Source organism: Bos mutus, chromosome 6 (genome assembly GCF_027580195.1).
Source record: "Bos mutus isolate GX-2022 chromosome 6, NWIPB_WYAK_1.1, whole genome shotgun sequence".
Taxonomy (NCBI): Eukaryota; Metazoa; Chordata; class Mammalia; order Artiodactyla; family Bovidae; genus Bos; species Bos mutus.
The window spans coordinates 92,157,941-92,180,926 of NC_091622.1; the positions used below are offsets into that span (position 1 = coordinate 92,157,941).

The 22,986-nt window shown below is 37.3% G+C and overlaps 1 protein-coding gene across 3 annotated transcripts in view; it reads right to left on the reverse strand.

The window, feature by feature from the left end:
- The window catches only part of CNOT6L (CCR4-NOT transcription complex subunit 6 like), a 115,969-nt gene that overhangs the window by 62,664 nt on the left and 30,319 nt on the right, over positions 1-22,986 (reverse strand). For all 3 annotated transcript variants that reach the window (XM_070372559.1, XM_070372558.1, XM_005890198.3), the window contains exons 2-3: positions 4,413-4,534; positions 882-1,068 (exon numbers count right to left, since the gene is read on the reverse strand). In XM_070372559.1, coding sequence (XP_070228660.1) covers positions 882-1,068; positions 4,413-4,524 — 299 coding nt within the window. In that variant the 5' untranslated portion in view covers positions 4,525-4,534. The remainder of the gene's footprint in view (positions 1-881; positions 1,069-4,412; positions 4,535-22,986) is intronic.

Here is a 22,986-nt window from a genome sequence, read left to right on the forward strand (position 1 = left end):
ATCACAGGGAAAAAAAAATTTTTTTAATAAACTTCAGGATTTACTACACAGTAGCCAGTAACCCATTCAAATTTCATAGCATTACAACTATAATCACTTCAAGATACAACAATCACTGACAGAAAATATAAACATTAAAAATAAAGCATAGGATAGTATAAACAGGACAGCACACATGAAGATCTGAATTTATGACTGTGAAATTTGGGGCAGATTATAGAGAAAATAAATGGCCAGTGTTATTAATTAATGACTAAAAGGTATAAAATCAGACACCTAAGAAGTATTAAAAAAAACACATACAGTAAAGGGATTGTGAAAAAACAAGATTTTTAAAATATTAAATGTTTAAATTTAAACATATGATAGCAATTTTTTAACATTACTACTCAGCAGTAAAAAGGCAGGAAAGCAATCTTTGTTTTCATTGGTTCCCCCATGCCTCAATGGGTAAAGAATCCATCTGCAACGTAGGAGACATAGGAGATGTGAGTTCAATTCCTGGGTCGGAAAGATCCCCTGGAGGAGGAAATGGCAACCCACTCCAGTCTACTACTAGTCTAGCCCCAAATAATTCTGATGAGATTTGTCACCTGAGTGTAAAGCAAGAATAAAGTATTTTAGCCCTATCCCACCTCAAGTCTGTCGAAAGAAATTGGTAATACACGCACATTTCCAGCTAGAAAACTCCAAATTTAAAGGAAGGAAGGAAAAGAAGCATTCTATGAAGGCCAACTCAAGTACTGTGCTTAGACAATTTATATCATTTAATATTCACACACATATGGAAAGCCTACTTACTTTAAGATGAGTAACCTCCCATATTTGTATTTGGTAAATTTACAATTTTATACAGTTGTGTCACATTTATATGTTCTCACCTGAGAGACACCATGTTTCCTAGTTCTGCTGGTAAACTTCTGAGTTTATTGGATGACAGATCCAGGTAAACCAGATTATGAAGCTTGGCAATATCAGGTGGAATGCGACTAAGGTAATTGTCATTTAGGTGCAGCGCTGTCAAGTGTGTCAATGACCAAAGTGATGTACTTAAGCTCCGCACTCTACCTAAAAGGCAAAATATTGATTCATTAAACCTAGGTCCAAGACAAAAAATGAGCTACAAGCACCAAAAAGTGGGAGAAAAGCCCATAAATGCATACAGATACTCTGACTCTGACATTTTAATTTTGCATTAAATGCTTTTGACTGCTTCCAAACATAACTGGTCCTTCTTTAATTCCATGCAACTTTTGTCTGACAACCATTCTTTCTCACAAATCTACCATGTATTAAAATAAAACGCAATATAACAAGGAGACCCTTGGATTGAGGGTGATCACATGTCTCAAGGAGAAAGCATGGGGCTGACTTGAGCTTTTGCAATAGAATGGTTATGAATTTTTTTTAAGTCATGGTACTAACAAAGCACTTCTCACATACTTCATGAAAATTAACAGTACAAGGCTAATCTACACCTAGGGTTTGAATTAGTCTACATACTTTAAATAGACAAGAGTAACTGCTATGATTTAGAACTAATCTTAGATTAGCCACCAGGAAAATCATTTTACTCCCAAAGAAGATATCTTCCCCAGCTTTCTCCTATTTCAATTATACATTAATAAATCTGGTTTAAGATTCTGCATTAAGTGCAACACACTCCAGGAAATGGTCACACATTACGCTTTACCAGTGAGTCAGCCTCCGACAGCTATGGTAGAACACATACTGGAAAAAGCTAGAAGACTTGATTCAGAGTCCTAATTTCTACCATTTGTTAGCCATATTAAGCCTAAGCAAATCACAGAGTTTCAACTTCTGTACAACGTGGTATTATCTTAACAATAAACTTATATGAAGAGACTTTAAAAACTTTTTACCAAAGTGAAATGGTAAAAGATTCTGATTAAAAGAGCAGTGGAAGGTACAGAGGGCAAAAAAATCTTAATAGGGAAATGTTGTTTTTCGTGTGGCTATCAAGCAGTAGACTCAAATTTAGATCTTCTGTCCAGGGTTCTTTCTATCACAGGTTCCTTGACCTTGTCTATAATCAGGCTTAAAGTATTAACTAGGATTTTGCATTTTAATAGGAAACAAAGTTTTCAAGTGATAGAGGTTCTAATAAATAAAACACTTAAGTTTTTACCTAGGGGTAACCAGGGATTATCAACCAGAGACAACACTGGGACTCTGGCAATCTGGAAACATTTTAGGTTGTCAAAACCAGAGGAGTGCTACCACTATCTAGTGGGTAGAGGCCAGGAATGCTGCTGAACATCGATGTGCCACAACCACTTCCAACCACAAAGAACTGTCTACCCGGAAGTGTCAACAGTGCCAAGTTGAGAAATCCTGGGTTAACCTAGTAGGATTTGCTCATATTCATTATTTTAAAATTACCAATCACCTATCCACCCAGCTACTTTTTATCGAAGATACACATAGTTCCTGCTATACTCTAATGTGGGTTTAACTCTTCCAATGAAAGCCTACTGAGGAAAAAATTACATTCTATGTACAGTCTGTATTATATCGATTCATAAAAGAAAAACTGTACTTATACTTTTATTTTTAATAAGTTAACTTTGTAATAATTGTAGATTTATAGAAAAGTTACCAGACAACACAGTTCCTATACACCCCCCAGCCAGTTTTCCCTACTACTAGCATATTATATTACCACTGTACATTTGTAAAAGGTTTCCTAGTGGCTCGGTAGTAAAGAACATGCCTGCCAATGTAGGAGACCGGGTTCAATCCCCGGGTGGAGAAGATCCTCTGACGGAGGAAACGGCAACCTATTCCAGTATTCTTGCCTGGGAAATCCCTACCTGGGAAAAGCCTGGCAGGCTACAGCCCGTAGGGTCACAAAGAGTCAAACACAGTTTAGCAACTAAAGGGACAGAACCTGGGTCTCCTGCCTTGCAGGCAGATTCTTTACCATCTGAGCCACCAGGGAAGCCTGTTAACTGAAAGAATTAGTTACTCAGTCATGTCCACCTCTTTGTGACCCCATTGGCTGTAGCCCGCCAGGTTCCTCTGTCCATGGAATTCTCCAGGCCAGAACACTGGAGTCAGTTCCCTTCTCCAGGAGATATTCTTGACCCAGAGATCGAACCTGGGTCTCCTGGATTGCAGGTAGATTGTTTACCATCTGATTCACCAGGGAAGCCCAAAAAAGAACATTTGTCAAAACTAGGAAACTAAGATTACTACTTTCGTTATTAACTAATTTACAGACTTTATTTGAATTTCACCAGTTTTTACACCTTTTTGTTAGAAGATTTGATCCAAGATACCATTTTGCATCTAGTTGCCATGTCTCTTTAGTCTTCTCTTGTCTATGACAGTTTCTCATTCTTTCCTTGTTTTCAGGACCCTGACAATCACTCTGTGGAACGTCCTTCAGTTGGTCTGATGTTTTTCTCACTATTAGACTGGGGTTATGAGTTTTCAGAAATCAGATTCTATTTTAACAAATCCTAAACATGTAAAGTCATGTAGCAGTTATCACTTTATAGAATAAACAGATAGCTTTTAGGATTCCTACTCTGCCAACAATGGGATGATAGGATGATGGCAAAGATATCAACTTGCAAAAATGATTACTCTGTGATAGAAAAACAAAATCTATTATATCAAAGAAGCAGGTTTTACTTAGAAACTGCACTCCCAATGCCTTCAGTTCTAGATGCCACCTGTGGCCCATGGTATTAATCTCAAAAGAAACAATGGAAACAAAGACATTTAGTCACAGATAAAACAGTAAGTTGAACACTAGTAAGTACCTCAGCCGGAGAAGGCAATGGCACCCCACTCCAGTACTCTTGCCTGGAAAATCCCATGGATGGAGGAGCCTGGTAGGCTGCAGTCCATGGGGTCGCCAAGAGTCGGACACAACTGAGCGACTTCCCTTTCACTTTTCACTTTCATGCATTGGAGAAGGAAATGGCAACCCACTCCAGTGTTCTTGCCTGGAGAATCCCAGGGACGGGGGAGCCTGGTGGGCTTCCGTCTATGGGGTCGCACAGAGTCAGACACGACTGAAGTGACTTAGCAGCAGCAGCAAGTACCTCAGCATTTGGATTTTTTCAATTAATTCATCTAACTCAAAATGTATAGCAATGACAAAAATGTAATACTCAACTCTTGTTCATTCTTGCGATTATGTGTGTGTGAAGTGTGAAGTCGCTCAGTCGTGTCTGACTCTTTGCGACCCCATGGACTGTAGCCTTCCAGGTTCCTCCATCCATGGGATTTTCCAGGCAAGAATACTGGAGTGGGGTGCCATTTCCTTCTCCAGGAGATCTTCGCAACCCAGGGATTGAACCCAGGTCTTCTGCATTGTAGGCAGACATTTTACTGTCTGAGCCACATATCCCAAATTAAATGTTTCAGATTTCACTCACCCGAGATTTCTAATTCTGCCCAGTGAGATTTTTTCCCATTGGCTACCTCCTCTGCTGACATGATGGTATAAATTCTGCGAGGATCTGGAGGATCATATTTTTCCTTTGGCATCCCTATTAGTCTGTGAGAAAAAAGAAAAAAGATGACCAATTATTATAGTCATACATAAAAACAGAGGGAGAAAAATGGGACGCTAAGTTTTCTTTGGCTTCCCCCTTACCAGGCTACCCTTAAATTCTCATTAGAAGGAAAACACACGCAAAGTAGGCTAGGCTGCAGGAATTTAGTAACAGAGGCCTCAAGGAAAATGCAAAGAAGCAGGGACACTGGACTTCACAATAAAACATGGTCGTTGCTTCCCAAACATTCACTGCACCCCTTCCTCTTCATTTAACTGCTGTGCTTTCCAAGACAGACTGACCCTTTGAGAGTTTCCTTGATGGACTCTGATTGGTCTAAGAGAACCAAGGTAATTCTATCCTCCTTGCTTCATGCTATTCAAATATTCCATGTCTAAAACAATAAGCACAAGATATTCTCCCTGTCACAGAGATTAGTTCAGAAATATCTAATAATCACTAGGCTTAAGACTAATTTTACATTTATGGGAAGAGCAAGCTTCTTTCTCCTATTGGTCATACATGAAAAAGAATATAACCCCAACTACTCTTGGCAATCATTCAACAACTAGAAGGGAAGCCAGCCATAGCAGTCAGAGACTAGAAAACAGAGAAACAAAGCCAGAGTCCTCACCAAACCACTCCTGTAGCATTCTTCAGCACTGGGTTTTTTGACTATACAAGCCAGTCTATTTGCTTATTGTTTAAACTACTAGTTTGTGTTTTCTGCTACTAGTAATCAAAAGCATCTTAATTAAGATCATGTATCTTGGTTTACATGGGCCAATCTTGGTTTATATCTGTTACTCTTAGGTCACTATTAATATAATGCTCAAAAGTGTCCAATTTGGATGATAAGTTACATGGCTGCCCTAATTTAAAGTAGTATTATACAGTTTTCTTTATATAACTGCAAAAATAATTGAACAATCATCAGTGACAACCAAACAGACATAAAACTCAAGTGTGCAATGTATGAATCAGATGACAAATGGCCATAAAAATAACCATTCAAGAGGTCTTAAACTCCTGCATGCTATCATTTCAGTTTAGTTCAGTCACTCAGTCATGTCCAACTCTTTGAGACCCCATGAACTGCAGCATACCAGGCCTCCCTATCGATCACCAACTCCCAGAGCCCACCCAAACTCATGTCCATTGAGTCAGTGATGCCATCCAACCATCTCATCCCCTGTCATCCCCTTCACCTCCTGCTCTCAATCTCAGCATCAGGGTCTTTTCAAATGAGTCAGGTCTTTCCATCAGGCAGCCAAAGTATTGGAGCTTCAGCTTCAACATCAGTCCTCCCAATGAACACCCAGGACTGATTTCCTTTAGGATGGAATGGTTGGATCTCCTTGCAGTCCAAGGGACTCTCAAGTCTTCTCCGACACCACAATTCAAAAGCATTTATCAGTATCTGCATACTATTTATAGTTGCTTCTTTGCTCACACTTTAACACACACAGATATACATACAGACACCAAAACCAAATGTCTAAAACTGGGACTGTTTCCAAGTAGTTTAGAACCTCTATCTCAATGGAAGAGTTACTTTCAGATGGTCTGAAATTTGTTACATAGAAAGAAAAACAGGAAGAATTCTATTATGTATCAAGAAATCAAAGCTAGTTTATAAGAGTACAATCAAAATTTCCCATCCCATAATTTGCCCTAGTATTTCTGAAGGAAAAACCGTCATTTCTTCCCATTTACTAAAAGGAGCAAAGAGGAAGTTCTCCAGATTTTTTTCATCTGTTAACAGTAATTAGCTTCCAAACCTGGTTAAGCTCTTCAGCTCTAATCTTATCACATAACTGTGTGATACTGAAACATGTTTTATTTTCCATAAATGTCCCGGATCTTCATACAGCACAAAGAGTATGATCATTTTTCACAGGGGAAAAACTTGATTTTTACCCTATGTGGCCTATGTAAAATATTTCTGAATATAACATTTTTAGGTAATAAGGTTTTTCGAATTTCTACTATGCACCATAAGGCACATGTATCTCTGTGGATACTCCTACACACTAATGTAAGATTCTACAAAAACACAAGATTAATAAGCAAAACCAAATCAAATGGATTCAGATCCAAAGACATGCTACAAATTCATCAACAATAACAATGGGTAAAACTAAGACTATGAAATTTTCAAATTAACTTTCATTAATTTTAAATCATTTTCATAAAACATAGTGCAAAAAATGGTATAGATGCACCTACAGCAGGGGAAGAAAAGCGACGTAATCATGAAGAACAGACAGGTGGATACAACGGGGAAAAGAGGAGAGTGGGACATATCAGGAGATTATATATATACACATATATATACTTCCATGTGTAAAATAGATAGCTGGTAGGAACCTGCTATATATACAGCAAAGGGAGCTCAGCTCAGTGCTCTGTGATGACCTAGAGGGGAGGGATGGGGGAAATGGGATGGAGATTCACGAGGGAAGGGATATATGCACACAGTTGATTCACTTTGTTGTATAGCAGAAACTAACACAACACTGTAAAGCAATTATACCCCAATTAAAAAAAAAAGTGCATCGGTCAACTTAATTTGGCAGTTTAACCACGGCTACCACTGGACAGTGTGTTACTTAAGGGATAATGAGAATGGAGGTATATCCTCTTTGTCTCTATACAGTTCCTATCACATGTGTGTGTGCTCAGTTGTATCTGACTCTTTGCAATCCATGGACTGTAGCCCTCCAGCCTCCTCTCTTCATGGGATTTCCCAGACAAGAATACTGGAGTGGGTTGCAATTTTTCTACTCAAGGGGATCTTCCTGACCTAGGGATCAAACCCACATCTCCAGCATTGGCAGACAGATTCTTTACCACTGCAAAGCACTCCTATCACACAGTGGGCACCTAGTAAGTATTTGTGGAATGATCATGTGCTTTTTAATCCTAAAAACTACCAGCTTTCTCCCACCTATTCCAATTAACAGTCAATGCTCTTCTAAAAATTAATCTCATGAAATGGTCATTAATCAATTTCCCTAAATAATTTAGAAATCTAGAGAGGAGATTAATAGTCATCATCTCTTCTGGCCCACAAATGTTAATATCTGAAATTGCTACTATATAAGAACTATATTTCTTTTTAAAAAATTTTTATAAGTCTCCATCTTTGTAAGTCTATTAAAATTTACAAAATCTGTTTATCATATCCATAAAATGCTTACCAATGTCTATAATATGTAAAAACCAAAGTACAATTAATACTGTTATATTACGCATCAAAGGTCTCTTTTGGATTTGATTAGGAAGTCAATAAAAATACAAGTCATTTAATCCTTCAAAGTGACACTAAATTTGGATAGTCTGATTGAAGTTAAAACACTTATTTGCATTAACTAATTTAGTAGAGTCTATAGATTTGGTGATCACTACTGTCCTAAGCATCAGGTTTTCAAATATGCTACTTAAAAACTTAGCTCAAATTTAAGAAATTGGCATTACTGAACCTCCTATTCAGCTTTATCTTCCTGTTCAGTTTCTCAGCATCAATCTTCCATCTTGGAGACATTATCACAAAAACCTATTTCAAAATAACAATGTATAAAATAATAATTCAACTATAACTTAAATGTTTAAATGTGACACTGATAATGTGCTTTCTCAACAGTCTAAGATACAAGTCAGTCCAAGGTTTAAATACTGGATGGACACACTTCATCCAAGGAAGAGAAATGTTTTATTTTGCGAAGTCTAACAGCTAATTCCTTTCTCTAACTTTATTAAATTGATGAAAGGCAGGTTTTTCAATTGGTTTTTCCAAGAATTTCTCATTTCTGCAATATCTTACATCAGTTCCCAAAGGATCATGCCATTACATCAACCTAATTTACACTGGGGAGGGGATCCTACTAATGTAACAAGAGTAAACTAAAACCCCCTTCACAAAACAGCCTTTTTAACTTGCACTCTTCAATACTATGAAAAATACTCCACATAGCTCCCCAAATACTGACTACATAAGCTTCTTTGAACTTGCCATCCTCTCTCCTCCATTCTTTGAATCTTATATCACCAATGCAGGCTTCTCAGAATCTAGTCTAAATCTAGTTCTGAGAGCAACTGTCAGTCCTGAACAAAGAACTTGATTATTTCTTAGTTTCTACGTGAACTATCCTGAAAGAAAATCATCACTGAAGGATGATTAATTATGACATACAGTGAAGATTTTCATTAGTTTATTTCTTGGAGTCTTCTGTAAAATTACGCAAAAACTTCAAGTAAACTTGTAAAATACTAACTTCATGGAAGATGTATTCCAGTCCTTTTCTGGCTGAAAGTAACACTGTATGTAACACTAGGGCTACTTTGCCTTAAAAAATTTACAATTCCCAAACTGTAAATAAAATACAAGATTCCTATATAACACGCTGTTCAATGAATAAATTGTTGCAAAATATACATGAATTACCACCAAATACACTATTGCCAAGGAACCCCAAATCTCAGGTTTTGTATCTGGGGCGAGGAAAATACTGCAACATGACTCCTCCCTGCCCTATTGTCCTCCCCACTAAATAATAATCTGAGCCAAATCAGAGCAACTATTAAAGGCCAGAACTAAGCTTCTGCTAATTTTGGTTATCTGGAGAAGCTTACTAAAAACAAAAAAATAGCAGACTCTATAGTGGATATAAAGATATAAGTCATTATGGTGTTAAACCACAGATTCCCTCAGATTACCCCCTTCTCTAAATTTAAGGTCATTTTATCTCAGTCTATAGTTCAGCACAGTTTCAGAAATTAATCCTACTTCATTTAGCATTCACAATAAGAAAGAATGCTCCAATCACAGTGAACCAGACCTCCAACTCAATGAATCCAACCCTGAAGTATAAACCAGTAGATAGGCACTTGGAGCCACAGACATATTAAGTCATCATCTCAACAGCAGTTTGCGAAGAAATCTTAGACAGAGATGTAGAGTTCTCAAAGTTAAAAGAAGACAAAATTAAGCCTACGCTGCTTACATTTTAGACCAAGATGTCAGTGTCTTATTACATTTTACATATTCTCAAATAAATCTGTCTTCTGTCAGCATTTATTTCCAAAGACCATGGAACACATTATTTGTTATTTATTGAATACCCACCTTGACTAACATCTATCCTTGCCATCTGGCCTTAATCATTAAGACCACTTTCCTTTCTGAGAAAATATGTCTAAGTTTACCATTTTTAATAAAAAAAAATAAGCACTGCACTGCAGCACTGGAAGTTTCTATTTCCTCATCAATATCTATTTTTAACTACACACAAGTATTAATCATTACAACTGTCACACAAAATTTATACCTTGCCTGTGAGCCCAGGAGCTCACAGCTGATACTTAAAAAACAGCTTCCAGCAAATCACACTGCATAAAGTAGAATCATACTGATAAAAATAAAGATTGATGGCAATCACAAGAGCTTAGAAGACACCTTGTGATAAACAACAATTTCATCCACATTCCTACTCCTCTTCTATACCAAAGGCCTCCGGGTGACATTTGTCTTCAATGACATATTCAACTCAAGTCTGTAGATGAATACAGACTTGTTTCATCATTTCAATAATGAAACACTCAAAAAGAGCCATTCAAAATCTTCGTATCTCCCAATCTGTCACCACTTTAAACAAGAACAAAACAAAATTCAAGTTTTACAATGGTAAAGCCACCCATCATTAAGGAAAAAATTACCTTCGGACTTCTGGAATTTCCTGTTTCGGACCACTTTCACATTTATTCAGCAAACATTCACTGCAGGCCTGCTATCATCATGTACTGTATCAAGCACTAGGACTTCAACAGTGAACAAGACAAAGGGCATCCTTGCCCTCATGGAGCTTACACCATTTTCATGGTTACTACGTGAAAAATAAAGTTATAGAATATTCTGATTTCAAATAATTTCACAAACAATTTTTCATTTCTTTTTGTTAGTACTTTTCTCCCCGTCATCAGGTAATTGCATTTCTCCCTATAGCCACTATGCTGAAACATACAGCTAAAGGGAGAATAAAAGATCTTTATCACAGAAGATGAGAGTAATGAATAATAGATAACCTATAGAATGGACAAGGATAGGATTAAAGAGTAGCATACCCAGAACAAGAATGGCAAGTTTTAAAGGGCTTAAAATTGAGGAATAAGATCAAAGATAAAAGGATAATACACACCAGTATATTTCACTTAAGGTGATAATAGCAAATGGTTTTCTAATCCAATGATCATATTTTTTCTATGATCTTTACTAACAAACTGCATAATGATGAAACAGTAGTACCAAGGATTTTTCTGGCCTTTAAAAATACTAGTACTCAATATGTTTTATTTCTAGTCAGTTTATCCTTATCGATCTCCTTCATAACCAGTTATCTACCCCACCAAATGCTAAAGCTGAAACTCCGGTACTTTGGCCACCTCATGTGAAGAGTTGACTCATTGGAAAAGACTCTGATGCTGAGAGGTATTGCAGGCAGGAGGAGAAGGGGACGACAGAGGATGAGATGGCTGGATGGCATCACTGACTCGATGGACGTGAGTTTGAGTGAACTCCGGGAGTTGGTGATGAATAGGGAGGCCTAGCACGCTGTGATTCATGGGGTCGCAAAGAGTCAAATACGACTGAGCGATTGAACCGAACTGAACTGAAATGCATCAGTATCAGTTCAGTTGCTCAGTCATGTCCGACTCCTTGAGATCCCATGAACTGCAGCACGCCAGGCCTCCCTGTCCATCACCAACTCCTGGAGTCTACCCAAACAACCCATGTCCATTGAGTCGGTGATGCCATCCAACCATCTCATCCTCTGTCATCCCGTTCTCCTCCTGCCCTCAATCCTTCCCAGCATCAGGGTCTTTTCAAATGAGTCAGCTCTTCGCATCAGGTGGCCAAAGTACTGGAGTTTCAGCTTCAACATCAGTCCTTCCGATGAACACCCAGGACTGATCTTCTTTAGGATGGACTGGTTGGATCTCCTTGCAGTCCAAGGGACTCTCAAGAGTCTTCTCCAACACCACAGTTCAAAAGCATCAATTTTCTGCACTCAGCTTTCTTTACAGTCCAACTCTCACATCCATATATGACCACTGGAAAAACCATAGCCTTGACTAGAAGGACCTTTGTTGGCAAAGTAATGTCTCTGCTTTTGAATATGCTGTCTAGGTTGGTCATAACTTTCCTTCCAAGGAGTAAGCGTCTTTTAATTTCATGGCTGCAATCACCATCTGCAGTGATTCTGGAGCCCCAAAAAATAAAGTCAGTCACTGTTTCCCCATCTATTTCCCATGAAGTGATGGGACCAGATGCCATGATCTTAGTTTTCTGAATGTTGAGCTTTAAGCCAACTTTTTCACTCTTCTCTTTCATTTTCATCAACAGGCTCTTTAGTTCTTCTTCACTTTCTGCCTTAAGGGTGGTGTCATCTACATATCTGAGGTTATTGATATTTCTCCCGGCAACCTTGATTCCAGCTTGTGCTTCTTCCAGCCCAGTATTTCTCATGATGTACTCTGCATAGAAGTTAAATAAGCAGGGTGACAATATACAGCCTTGACATACTCCTTTTCCTATTTGGAACCAGTCTGTTGTTCTACGTCCAGTTATAACTGTTGCTTCCTGATGTAACGATAAAGCCCCTGGATAAAAATGAGATAGCTGTAATGATTGTTATACTTCTTTTTTAAACGGTAATCGAAAGAAAATTTTAGGGTTCCAGAAAGATAATCTATTACTCTGCAAAAGGTAAGTTTTAGGGTTAGTCTACTAAAATACTATCAAAAGGCGGGGGAAAAGCAGAAAGAATAAAACTATAACTCCTTTTCTACATAGCCAAAAATTTTCTCCCATGTGTAGCATACCAGAAAACAACAGCGGCAGCAACATAAAACATAACTTCTAAGAGGAAAAATAAAGACCTGGAATGACAAATCTACAAGCACTTCAAAATTCCAAAATAATGCTGTTATTAGACAAGCTTCATTTTATTTCACTAGTAATCAATTTAGACAACCAAAGCTTATCACTCTTGCCCTATCATTCCAAATTAGGTCTTGGTCTCCATTAAACAATCAGTGTCTTTAATGCTTATTGTATTTACTGCCTCCCATTCAATCTAAAGATGTGGAATACAATTAACTATCTCAGAAAACAGGAGGTAATTAGACTAGATCGAAAATTTCAACACCAATTTTCCCAGGACTATGACTTTTCCAAAACCCTATCTTCCCCCTGCCTTTTTTCCTTCATGTAGCCTGTGTTTTCTACTTCCTCTAGTATGTACATTCTCATCTTTTTCAGTGATGTCAAATTCCTATCCATTCTTCATGGCTTAAGTCATCTTTTCTCTTTTCTTCAGAATATTTCCCCATCTAAAAAGCAATATAAACTTGGATATGCCCACTATCTGATATCAAACCTTACTAGAGAGCAATGATAATCCAGACCATTTGGTACTAATGGAAAGAAAGACACATATAGTTCAAAGAAACAGAACTGAGAAACCAGAAATAGACCCACGCAAATAGAGTCAATAGATTTTCCATGAAGATAAAAAGGTAATTCAACAGAGAAAGGATAGTGGTACTGGAACAATTGGATATCCATATGCAAAAATAAAGAAGCATCAATCCACACCTTGCACCATACACAAAATTAACTTGCAAGGATCGTAAGTTTAAGTGTAAAAGCAAAATCTATAAAACTTACAAAAGAAAACGTAAGAGAAAAATCTTTGTGACCCTGGATTGAGCAAATATTTCTTATATAAAACAGAAAAGCATGACCCATAAAAGAAAAAGATACTGATAAACTAGATTTCTTGAAAATTTAAAACATGTGCTCTTTGAAAGATAACTAAAAAGATACACCCAGTGATTGAGAATTTTGCAAAATACTTATTTGAAAAAGTACTCCTGAATATATAAACGATTCTCAAAACAAAGTAGTAAGAAACTCCAGTTTTTAAAGTGGCAAAAGATTTTAACAGATACTTCACCAAAGAAGATATATAGATATAAAATAAATACATGAAAAGATGCTTGGCATTAGGCATTAGGGAAATGCAACCTAAAACCACAATGAGATATCGCTACATGCCTATTAGAACAATTACATTGAAAATTTAATAGTTAGGACTGACAAGGAAGCCACACATACACACGTGCCCCACATCCTTGTACCTGTGCTTCTAAATAGATACGTTCAGTTCAGTTCAGTCGCTCAGTTCGATACTTTGCGACCCCATGAATCACAGCACGCCAGGCCTCCCTGTCCATCACCAACTCCCGGAGTTCACTCAGACTCACGTCCATCTCACGTCCATCGAGTCAGTGATGCCATCCAGCCATCTCATCCTCTGTCGTCCCCTTCTCCTCCTGCCCTCAATCTTTCCCAGCATCAGTCTTTTCCAATGAGTCAACTCTTCACATGAGATGGCCAAAGTACTGGAGTTTCAGCTTTAGCATCATTCCTTCCAAAGAAATCCCAGGGCTGATCTCCTTCAGAATGGACTGGTTGGATCTCCTTGCAGTCCAAGGGACTCTCAAGAGTCTTCTCCAACACCACAGTTCAAAAGCATCAATTCTTCGGCGCTCAGCCTTCTTCACAGTCCAACTCTCACATCCATACATGACCACAGGAAAAACCATAGCCTTGACTAGACGGACCTTTGTTAGCAAAGTAATGTCTCTGCTTTTGAATATGCTATCTAGGTTGGACATAACTTTCCTTCCAAGGAGTAAGCGTCTAGTATATAAATACATACACATACTTACACCCTAGTATTTTACGGATGGGAAAACACAATGGTACTGTCACTTCAGAACACAGTCTGGTAGTTTCTCATAAAAGTAAACATACATTTATAGAACCCAGCAATCTCATCCTTAGGCATGTGCCCAAGTAAAATTAAAACTTACGTTCACAAAAACCCCGCATATAAATGTTTTCAGCTAAAGTTTATTGATAATCACCCAAAACTGGAAACAATACAAATACCCTTCAACTGATGAATAAAAATGTGGTATAGCTAGACAATGAAATACTTCTGCTGCTGCTGCTAAGTCGCTTCAGTCGTGTCCGACTCCGTGCGACCCCACAGACGGCAGCCGACCAGGCTCCCCCATCTCTGGGATTCTCCAGGCAAGAACACTGGCGTGGGTTGCCATTTCCTTCTCCAGTGCATGAAAGTAAAAAGTGAAAGGGAAGTTGTCAGTCGTGTCCGACTCCTAGCGACCCCACGGATTGCAACCTACCAGGCTCCTCCATCCATGGGATTTTCCAGGCAAGAGTACTGGAGTGGGGTACCATTGCCTTCTCTGAATGAAATACCGCTCAGCAATAAAAATGACTGAATTACTAACACACACAACATGGATGACTGTCAAATGCTTTACATTAAATTAAAGATGCCAAACTTAAAATGCAATATTCAATAAATTTCAACATAAAAGAGGCCACATATGATAAACCCACAACAAACATCATACTCAATGGTAAAAACCTAAAAAATTTTCCTCAAAGATCAGGAAAAAGACAAGGATGCCCACACTCTTGTCACTTTCATTCAACGTGGTACTGGAAGTCCTAGCCAGTACAATTACGTAAGAAAAATAAATAAAAAGGGATCCAAATCAGAAAGGAAGTAAAACTGCTTGCAGATAACATGACATGACACATTAAAAACTCAAAAGGATGTTAAATGAAACCAGTGCAGTGACAGGATACAAAACCAATACATAAAATCCGTTGTATTTCTATACACTAATACAAAGCTAGCAGAGAAATTAGGGAAAACCCCCATTAATATTTGCATCAAGAAGAATAAAATACTTAGGAATACTTTCACCATGGTAAAAAAAAAAAAAAAAAGGACCTGTACACTGAAAACTGTGAGACACTGATGAAGGAAATTAAAGAAGACATAAAACAATGAAAAGATATTCTATGCTTATGGATTGAAAGAATACTGTTAAAATGTCCATACTACCCAAAGCAATCTGCACATTCAATGCTAACCCTATCAAAATTCCAGTGCCATTTTTGACAGAAATAGAACAAGCAATCCTTAAATGTACATGAAACCACAAAAGACCAGAGAAGCCAAAAAAATTTAGAGAGAACAAAGCTGGAGGCATGATGCTTCCTGATTTTATACTATATTACAAAGCTGGTGGTGGTGGTGGAGGTTTAGTTGCTCAGTCATGTCCACCTCTTTGTGACCCCACGGACTGTAGCCCACAGGCTCCTCTGTCCATGGGATTCTCCAGACAAGAATACTGGAGTGGGTTGCCATTTCCTTCTCCATATTATAAAGCTACAGTAGTCAAAACAGCAGGATTTTAGCATAAAAACAGATCAGGGGGACACAACAGAGAGCCCAGAAATAAACCCACAAACATGTGATTAATTTATAACAAAGGAGCCAAGAATATACAATGGGAAAGGACAGTTTCCTCAATGAACAGTGTTGCAAAAATTGAAGAGCCACATGCAAAAAAAAGAGAGAAAAGCAACTGAACTGAATCCTTATCTTATGCCATACATAGAAGTCAACTCAAAATTAAAGACTTGAATGTAGACTTGAAACCATAAAACTAGAAGAATACACAGGGGGTCATAAATTCCTTAACATTGGTCTCATTAATGACTTTTTTAATTTGACAGAAAAGCAAAGGCTACAAAAGCAAAAATAAACATACTGGACTACATCAAACTAAAAAACTTCTGCTCAGTAAAGAAAACCATCAACAAAATGAAAAGGCAACCTACAGAATGGGAGAAGTATTTGCAAATCATATATCTAATAAGGGGTTCATATCCAAAATATGTAAAGAACTCACCACTCAATGGCAAAAAACTTCAATTAAAAAATGGGAAGCTCTCCCCGCCAAAATGAACAAACTATCTGAACAGACATTTTTCCAAAGAAAATATACAGATGGCCAACAAGTACACAGATTTGCATTTCCCTGATAATTAGGGGCTCAACACCATTAATCATCAGGGAAATACAAATCAAAACTACAACAGAATTATCAACTTACACCTGTTAAAATGGCTGTTATTAAAAAGACCAGATAAATGGTGAGAAAGTGGAGGAAAAGGGTGAACTTGTATGTACTGTTAGTAAGAATGTAAACTGGTGCAGCTGCTATGGAAAACAGTAAGGAGGTTCCTCAAAAACTTACATAACTACCATATGAACTAGCAACTCCAATTTCTGGGTATTTATCCCAAGAAAACAACATCACTATTTAGAAATGACATCTGTACCCCAAGGTTCACTGCAGCGTTATTTACAACAGCCAAGACACAGTATAAACAACCTATATGCCCATCAACAGACAAATGAATAAAGAATATGTGATATAAACACACAATGAAATATCATTCAGCCATAAAAAATAAGGCAATCTGTCATTTGCAAACAGATCTGAAGACATTATGCTAAACGAAGTAAGTCAGATAAAGAAAAAATTGTATGATTGTACTCGTACATGGAAGCCAAAACACACACACACACATGCATAAGATACAGAGAACAGATTGGTGGCTGTCGGAGGTGGTGATGTGGGGTGGGCGGAATAGGTGAAATGAGTGAGGGGAATCAAAAGGTAGAAACTTCCAGTTAAAAAACAAGTAAGTCCTCGGGAAGTAATGTATAACATGGTAACTACAGTTAACAATACTGAACTATATATTTGAAAGTTGCTAAGAGAGATCTTGTGTGGAGGTGATGGATGTTAACTAGACCTTTCTCATTACAATTATTTCACAGTATATACATATAACAAATCATTATGTTGTATACCTAATATGTGTCAATTACATCTCAAGTTTTTTAAAAGCTATGTACTGTACAAATCAATTTATATGATATTTCAGAATAATTGAAACTATGGGAACAGAAAAGTGGTAAATGGTTGCCAAGGGTTAAGGGTGGAGGGACAGATGGACTATAATGAGGATAAAGGAATTTTTTTGTGTGATTATGTGAACTAGACATACTGGTTAATCTATAATTACTCATATCATCATCAGAAATACACTCAGGAAACAAAACAACTTAAGCCTTCTTATCTCTTGGTAAAGCAAAACAATCTGGGGAAAATTGCTTTCTCATGCAAAATGCCACGTAAGTGGGTATAAACCAAAAATAAACAGAATATATGATTCCCTATCTCTAGCTTCATCTCAAGGCATTTATAAATACGTTAGCCTAAAAATAGTATAAGTGAACTTCAGCAAGTCACATCAGGAAAGTTCAGTCCACAGCATTTTGCGAACTCTCAGTAACAATGTCAAGGAGTTATAATAAGTCAACTTCATTATTAAATAATAAATGCTATCAGAGCATATGTGACCTAGGCCATTTGAAAAGGAAATCCCTCCCCCGCCACTCCCCCGCCAAATCTAACACACGTGCGCACACACAGTACAGGGGGATTATAAGCAGTTCAGGGTTGCTAAAAATATCACTGTAGGAATGGAGAGATGGTGCTATATAGGTGGGCGGAGGAAAGATCACAGAAAGTTCAAAAATCTGTTTATGCTTTCCTACAGATCATTTTCCTAACATGAAAAACTGCCAACCTTGAGAGACTCTAATAATAAACATGACACTATCAGTCCTGGTTGCCGCCTTCAGGCATTCCATTTTACTTTCTTCTGCTCAACAGCATTTCTTCTAGTCACACTTCCAAGAGGACCTATATCATCTACTGATTCAGCTGTCACAGTCTTAAACTATAAACTTGTTTTAGAAAATTAAAATGAATAATAAAATGCATAAATTATCTGAAAAATTTATGAAGGCCTTAAAAACCCTGTATAGTACTAGTCACTCAGTTGTGTTCAACTCTTTGAAACCTCATGGACTGCAGCCCTCCAGGTTCCTCTGTTCATGGAATTCTCCAGCCAAGAATACTGGAGAAAGCTGCCATCCCCTTCTCCAGGGGATCTTTACCTAGGGATCAAAGCTGCTACCAGGGAAGCTGTATAACAAAAAAAAAGTTATAGCCCAAAGGTCAAGCAACACAGAATTTAAAATACATTGAGAAGAATCCAACAGTTAATAATATAAAATTCTAGCCAGCATTTACTTTTGTGTAAGTATAAAATTACCATACAGAAAACTTCTTCTATTTAAAGTATCTTCTAGAAAAGGAAGAAACTATATAGAAACGGACTATGTTAGAGATCTAGTTAAGTGCCCTCCTTTTACAAATTAGAGACTGAGACTCAATTTTAATAAGTAACCTGTCCAAGACACATCTCAATGGCAGAAGAAGGACTGATTCCTCAACCTGACTTCTATTCTGGGCTCTTGTTTACCGTATCTGTGTTCTCTCATTTTATGACTTAATCATATTATTTATTCACTACATTTTTACTTTAAATTTTGAAAATTAACAAGTAATGAAATGTCATCTACCCAACAACTATCTAGTTTTTCTCAAAAATGAGCATAAAAAGAACAGGATGCAGTTCACAACATTAGAACACTTGCTTAACTTCATTAAGAACTTTACACAGGAAAAAGTTCACTTTACATAGAATTTAGTTTGGCCAACAAAAACCTTATATAAAAGTCACAAACTGTAAAACCTCTTTAATCTATATCACAGTAACTTCATATGTTGCTAAACAGTTTTCTATAATCTTGACATTTTCTTCAGATAGCCAGTTTTCCTGTTTTAGCTGCTTTGTTAAGAGCTTCCAAAGACTTCATCTCCCTAGAGTTTGTTGTTCTTGTAACTCAAGGAGAGTTATCTTTGAATGTAATTTAGGAGACTTTCTGCCAAAGATGTTCCTTATTTGCCTCTTGTCTGTAGTAAGAATGCTCAATCTGTAAAACTTGTCTCATAGTCTACATCCTTATATGATCCATATAAAATAGAAAATATTCTTATTTCTTCCCATCATAAAAGCAGACTACAGAACAATATTTGACTGGTACCACATTTAACCCAAGTGTTTCAGAATGCACAATTATAATCACTAGATTATAACAGATTCAGTTAGTCTAAGACCCAACTCTCTTTTTAATAACATAACCACATTTACTTAAGAATGCATTCCAATATCAAATGGCAAAGCTGAACAATACAAAATCGAGATTACTTTTGTACCAACCTAATAAAGACCCAATCCTAAAATGTGCACGCATGTTCTTCTTTGAGAAAATATACTTAAATGAGACTATCTCAAAACTCATAATTCTTTAGGGCCAGCAACTAACCTATATTCTAGTTCTAAAATAAATCCTTTTTTCAGGTTTTGAAAATAAAAGTAATGTATAAATCCAGATTTAGATTATTACATCTAAAAGAATGATTTTATGCCACAGAAGAAATGCAACAAAATCTCAAGCTTATGCCCCAAGGGTTAATTTAAAATTCCCACTTACCGACAGTTGACTGTAATTTTAGAAATGCTTCATTACTGGCTGTCCCAGCAAATTCTATTCAAAAACTTCAAAATTAACACATACTTAATGAAAAACACTATAATCTAATGTATACATAAACTGCTGCATTAAAAATACCATATGATTTCTAAATTAATACTTATTTAGTGAAAACTGTAATTTAATTGTCTACAGAGACACATGAAATACAGGATGAAAAAGAGCTACAGCAGCCCAAGTCCACAGAACTGAGGCAGCAAACGAAGTGCCTCAGGGGGGGTTTTCTCCACAATTCAGTTTCTTCATGATTCTCTTTGAAGAGGAAAAGTTAAGAGTGCAAGAAATATAACTATTAAATAATAAACTTCCATGTTCTCAGGAGTCAATTCCAAAGTGAATAATTCCAAAATGAAAATGGACTCTCCAATGATGGTTAAGAAGTGATGCTAGTCATCCCAAAATGGTGACCAAAAATATGTACAATAGTAACCAAAAGATCACATATTCTATACAATCTTGGTAAAATTAACTTTAATCAACTTTCATTGTTTGTTACCCTTGTTTTTAAAAGCTAGTCTCCAGTAAAACTAGTAGCTCTTTTACATTGATAACAGCCTATTATAAGTTTCCTTTAATAAATAAATGCCTTAAAATCCCATCATTTACTTTAAAAAAACACATGATATTCAAATAATGGCAAAATGCATGAAGTATAAATACTACAGACATTGGTCTACCCAGAACTCTATCATTTGGTCCTAACATTTGTGCCAATCTGTAATTCTATTAATAAATAATCCTTAAGAATAACATCATTATAATCAGTATAGAGTGGATGCTTATTTTCTGTAGCCTAACCAGAAAGTCAGTAATCTAAATTTAGCAAAGAGCACCTCTAAAAATCGGAACAGTCCACTTGCCAACTGTGGAAGAGCACTAAATCAAGTTTTAAAAAATTTTTGAACATTTAAATCTTTGGGAAAACATCAAGATGTACTGCTAACTGAAAACAAAAACTGACTCCATATGGCATAATCCTATCCTGGTAACAAAACAATGTGTACATAATCTGTACCAATGTGTAGAAAAATATCTAAAACAATAACAGGAATATAATTTAATTTTTCTTATTTAGTTATATTCTCTATGACAAATATAAAATACGTAACAAAGCACTTCCCTGGTGGCTCCAACAGTAAAGAACCTGCCTGCCATGTGGGAGACCCAGGTTTGATCCCTGGATCAGGAAGATCCCCTGGAGAAGGGAATGGCCTGGTGAGCTACAGCCCATGAAGTAGCAAAAGAGTTGGACACAACTAAGCAACTAACACATTTTCTATGACAAAAGGACTTCTTTTATTATTAATATACTTTATTTTTAGAGCAAATTTAGGTTCATAGTTGAGTTTACCTGGTGGCTCAGTGGTAAAGAATCTGCCTGGCAATACAGGAGAAACAGGTTCAAGCCCTGGGTCACAAGATTCCCCCAGAGAAGGAAACAGCAACCCACTCCAGTATTCTTGCCTGGGAAACTCCATGGACTGCTACAGTCCATGGGGTCACAAAGAACTGGACACAACTTAGCACACACATAGTTAGGTTCATAGTAAAATTGAGCAAAGTATATATATTCCTGTCCCCACATAGCACAACCGTCCAAAACATTTGCTATAATCAATGAACCTATGCTGACACATTATCAAAGTTTATAGGTTACAACAGGGTTCACTCTTGCTGTTTCACATTCTGCCATTCTTGCTGTTTGACATGTGTATGATGACAAGAATCTACCAGTGTAGCTCCATGAAGAATAGTTTCACTGTCTGAACCATTCTCTGTGCTCTGCTTATTCATCCCTTCCTCTGGCAACCACTGATCTTTTTAACTGTCTCCATGGTTTCGTGTTTTCCAGAATGTCATATAGCAAGGAGAGCAAACCAGTCAATGCAAACTAAAAGAAATCAATCCTGAATATTCACTAGAAGGACTGATGCTGAAGCTCTAATACTCTGGCCACCTAATGTGAAGAGCTGACTCACTGGAAAAGACCCTGAAGCTGGGGAAGACTGAAGGCAGGAGGAGAAGGGGGTGGCAAAGAATGAGACAGTTGGATGGCAACTATCCAGACTCAATGGACATGAGGTTTCCACAAACTCTGGGAGACGGTGAAGGACAGAGAAGCCTGGGGTGCTGCAGTCCATGGGGTCGCAGAGTCAGACACGACTTAGTGACTGAACAACAATACAGTTGGAATCATATAGTATACAGCCTTTCAGACTGGCTTCTTTCACTCAGTAATATGCATCTAAGGTTCCTCCATGTCTTTCGTGGCTTGATAGGCTCATTGCTTTTTAGCGCTGAATAATATTTCCATTGTTTGGATGTGCCACAGTTTACTTATCCACTCACCTACTAAAGGATATCTTGGCTGCTTTCAAGTTTTGGCAATCTTGAGTAGAGACTGTTATAAGTATCCAGGTACCAGTTTTTGGGTAGCTGTTAAGTTTTTAATTCATTTGGGTAAATATCGAACAGCATGACTCCTGGCTGGATCATATGATAATGTATTTACTTATATAAGAAACTGGGCTTCCCAGGTGGCACTAGTGGTAAAGAACAAACTTGACAATGCAGAAGACATAAGAGACCTAGGAAGATCATCTGGAGGAGGGCATGGCAACCTACTCCAGTATTCTTGCCTGGAGAATCCCATGAACAGAGGAGCCTGGCGGGCTACAGTCCATGGGATTGCAAGGAGTCAGACATGACTGAAGTGATTTAGCATGCATGCATATAAGAAACTGCCTAATAGTCTTCTTTCCAGAGTGGCTGTATCAATTTGCATTCCCAATAACAATGGAAGATCTTAGTTCCCCAAATAGGGATTGAACCCATGACCCCTGCATTGGAAGGTGGAGTCTCAAGAACTGGACCATCAGGGAAGTCCTACAAAGAGTTCTTTTAATTATAAATTTCAAAGGCACCTGACATATATTTGAAGGTATATGTAAAACTTTTACATT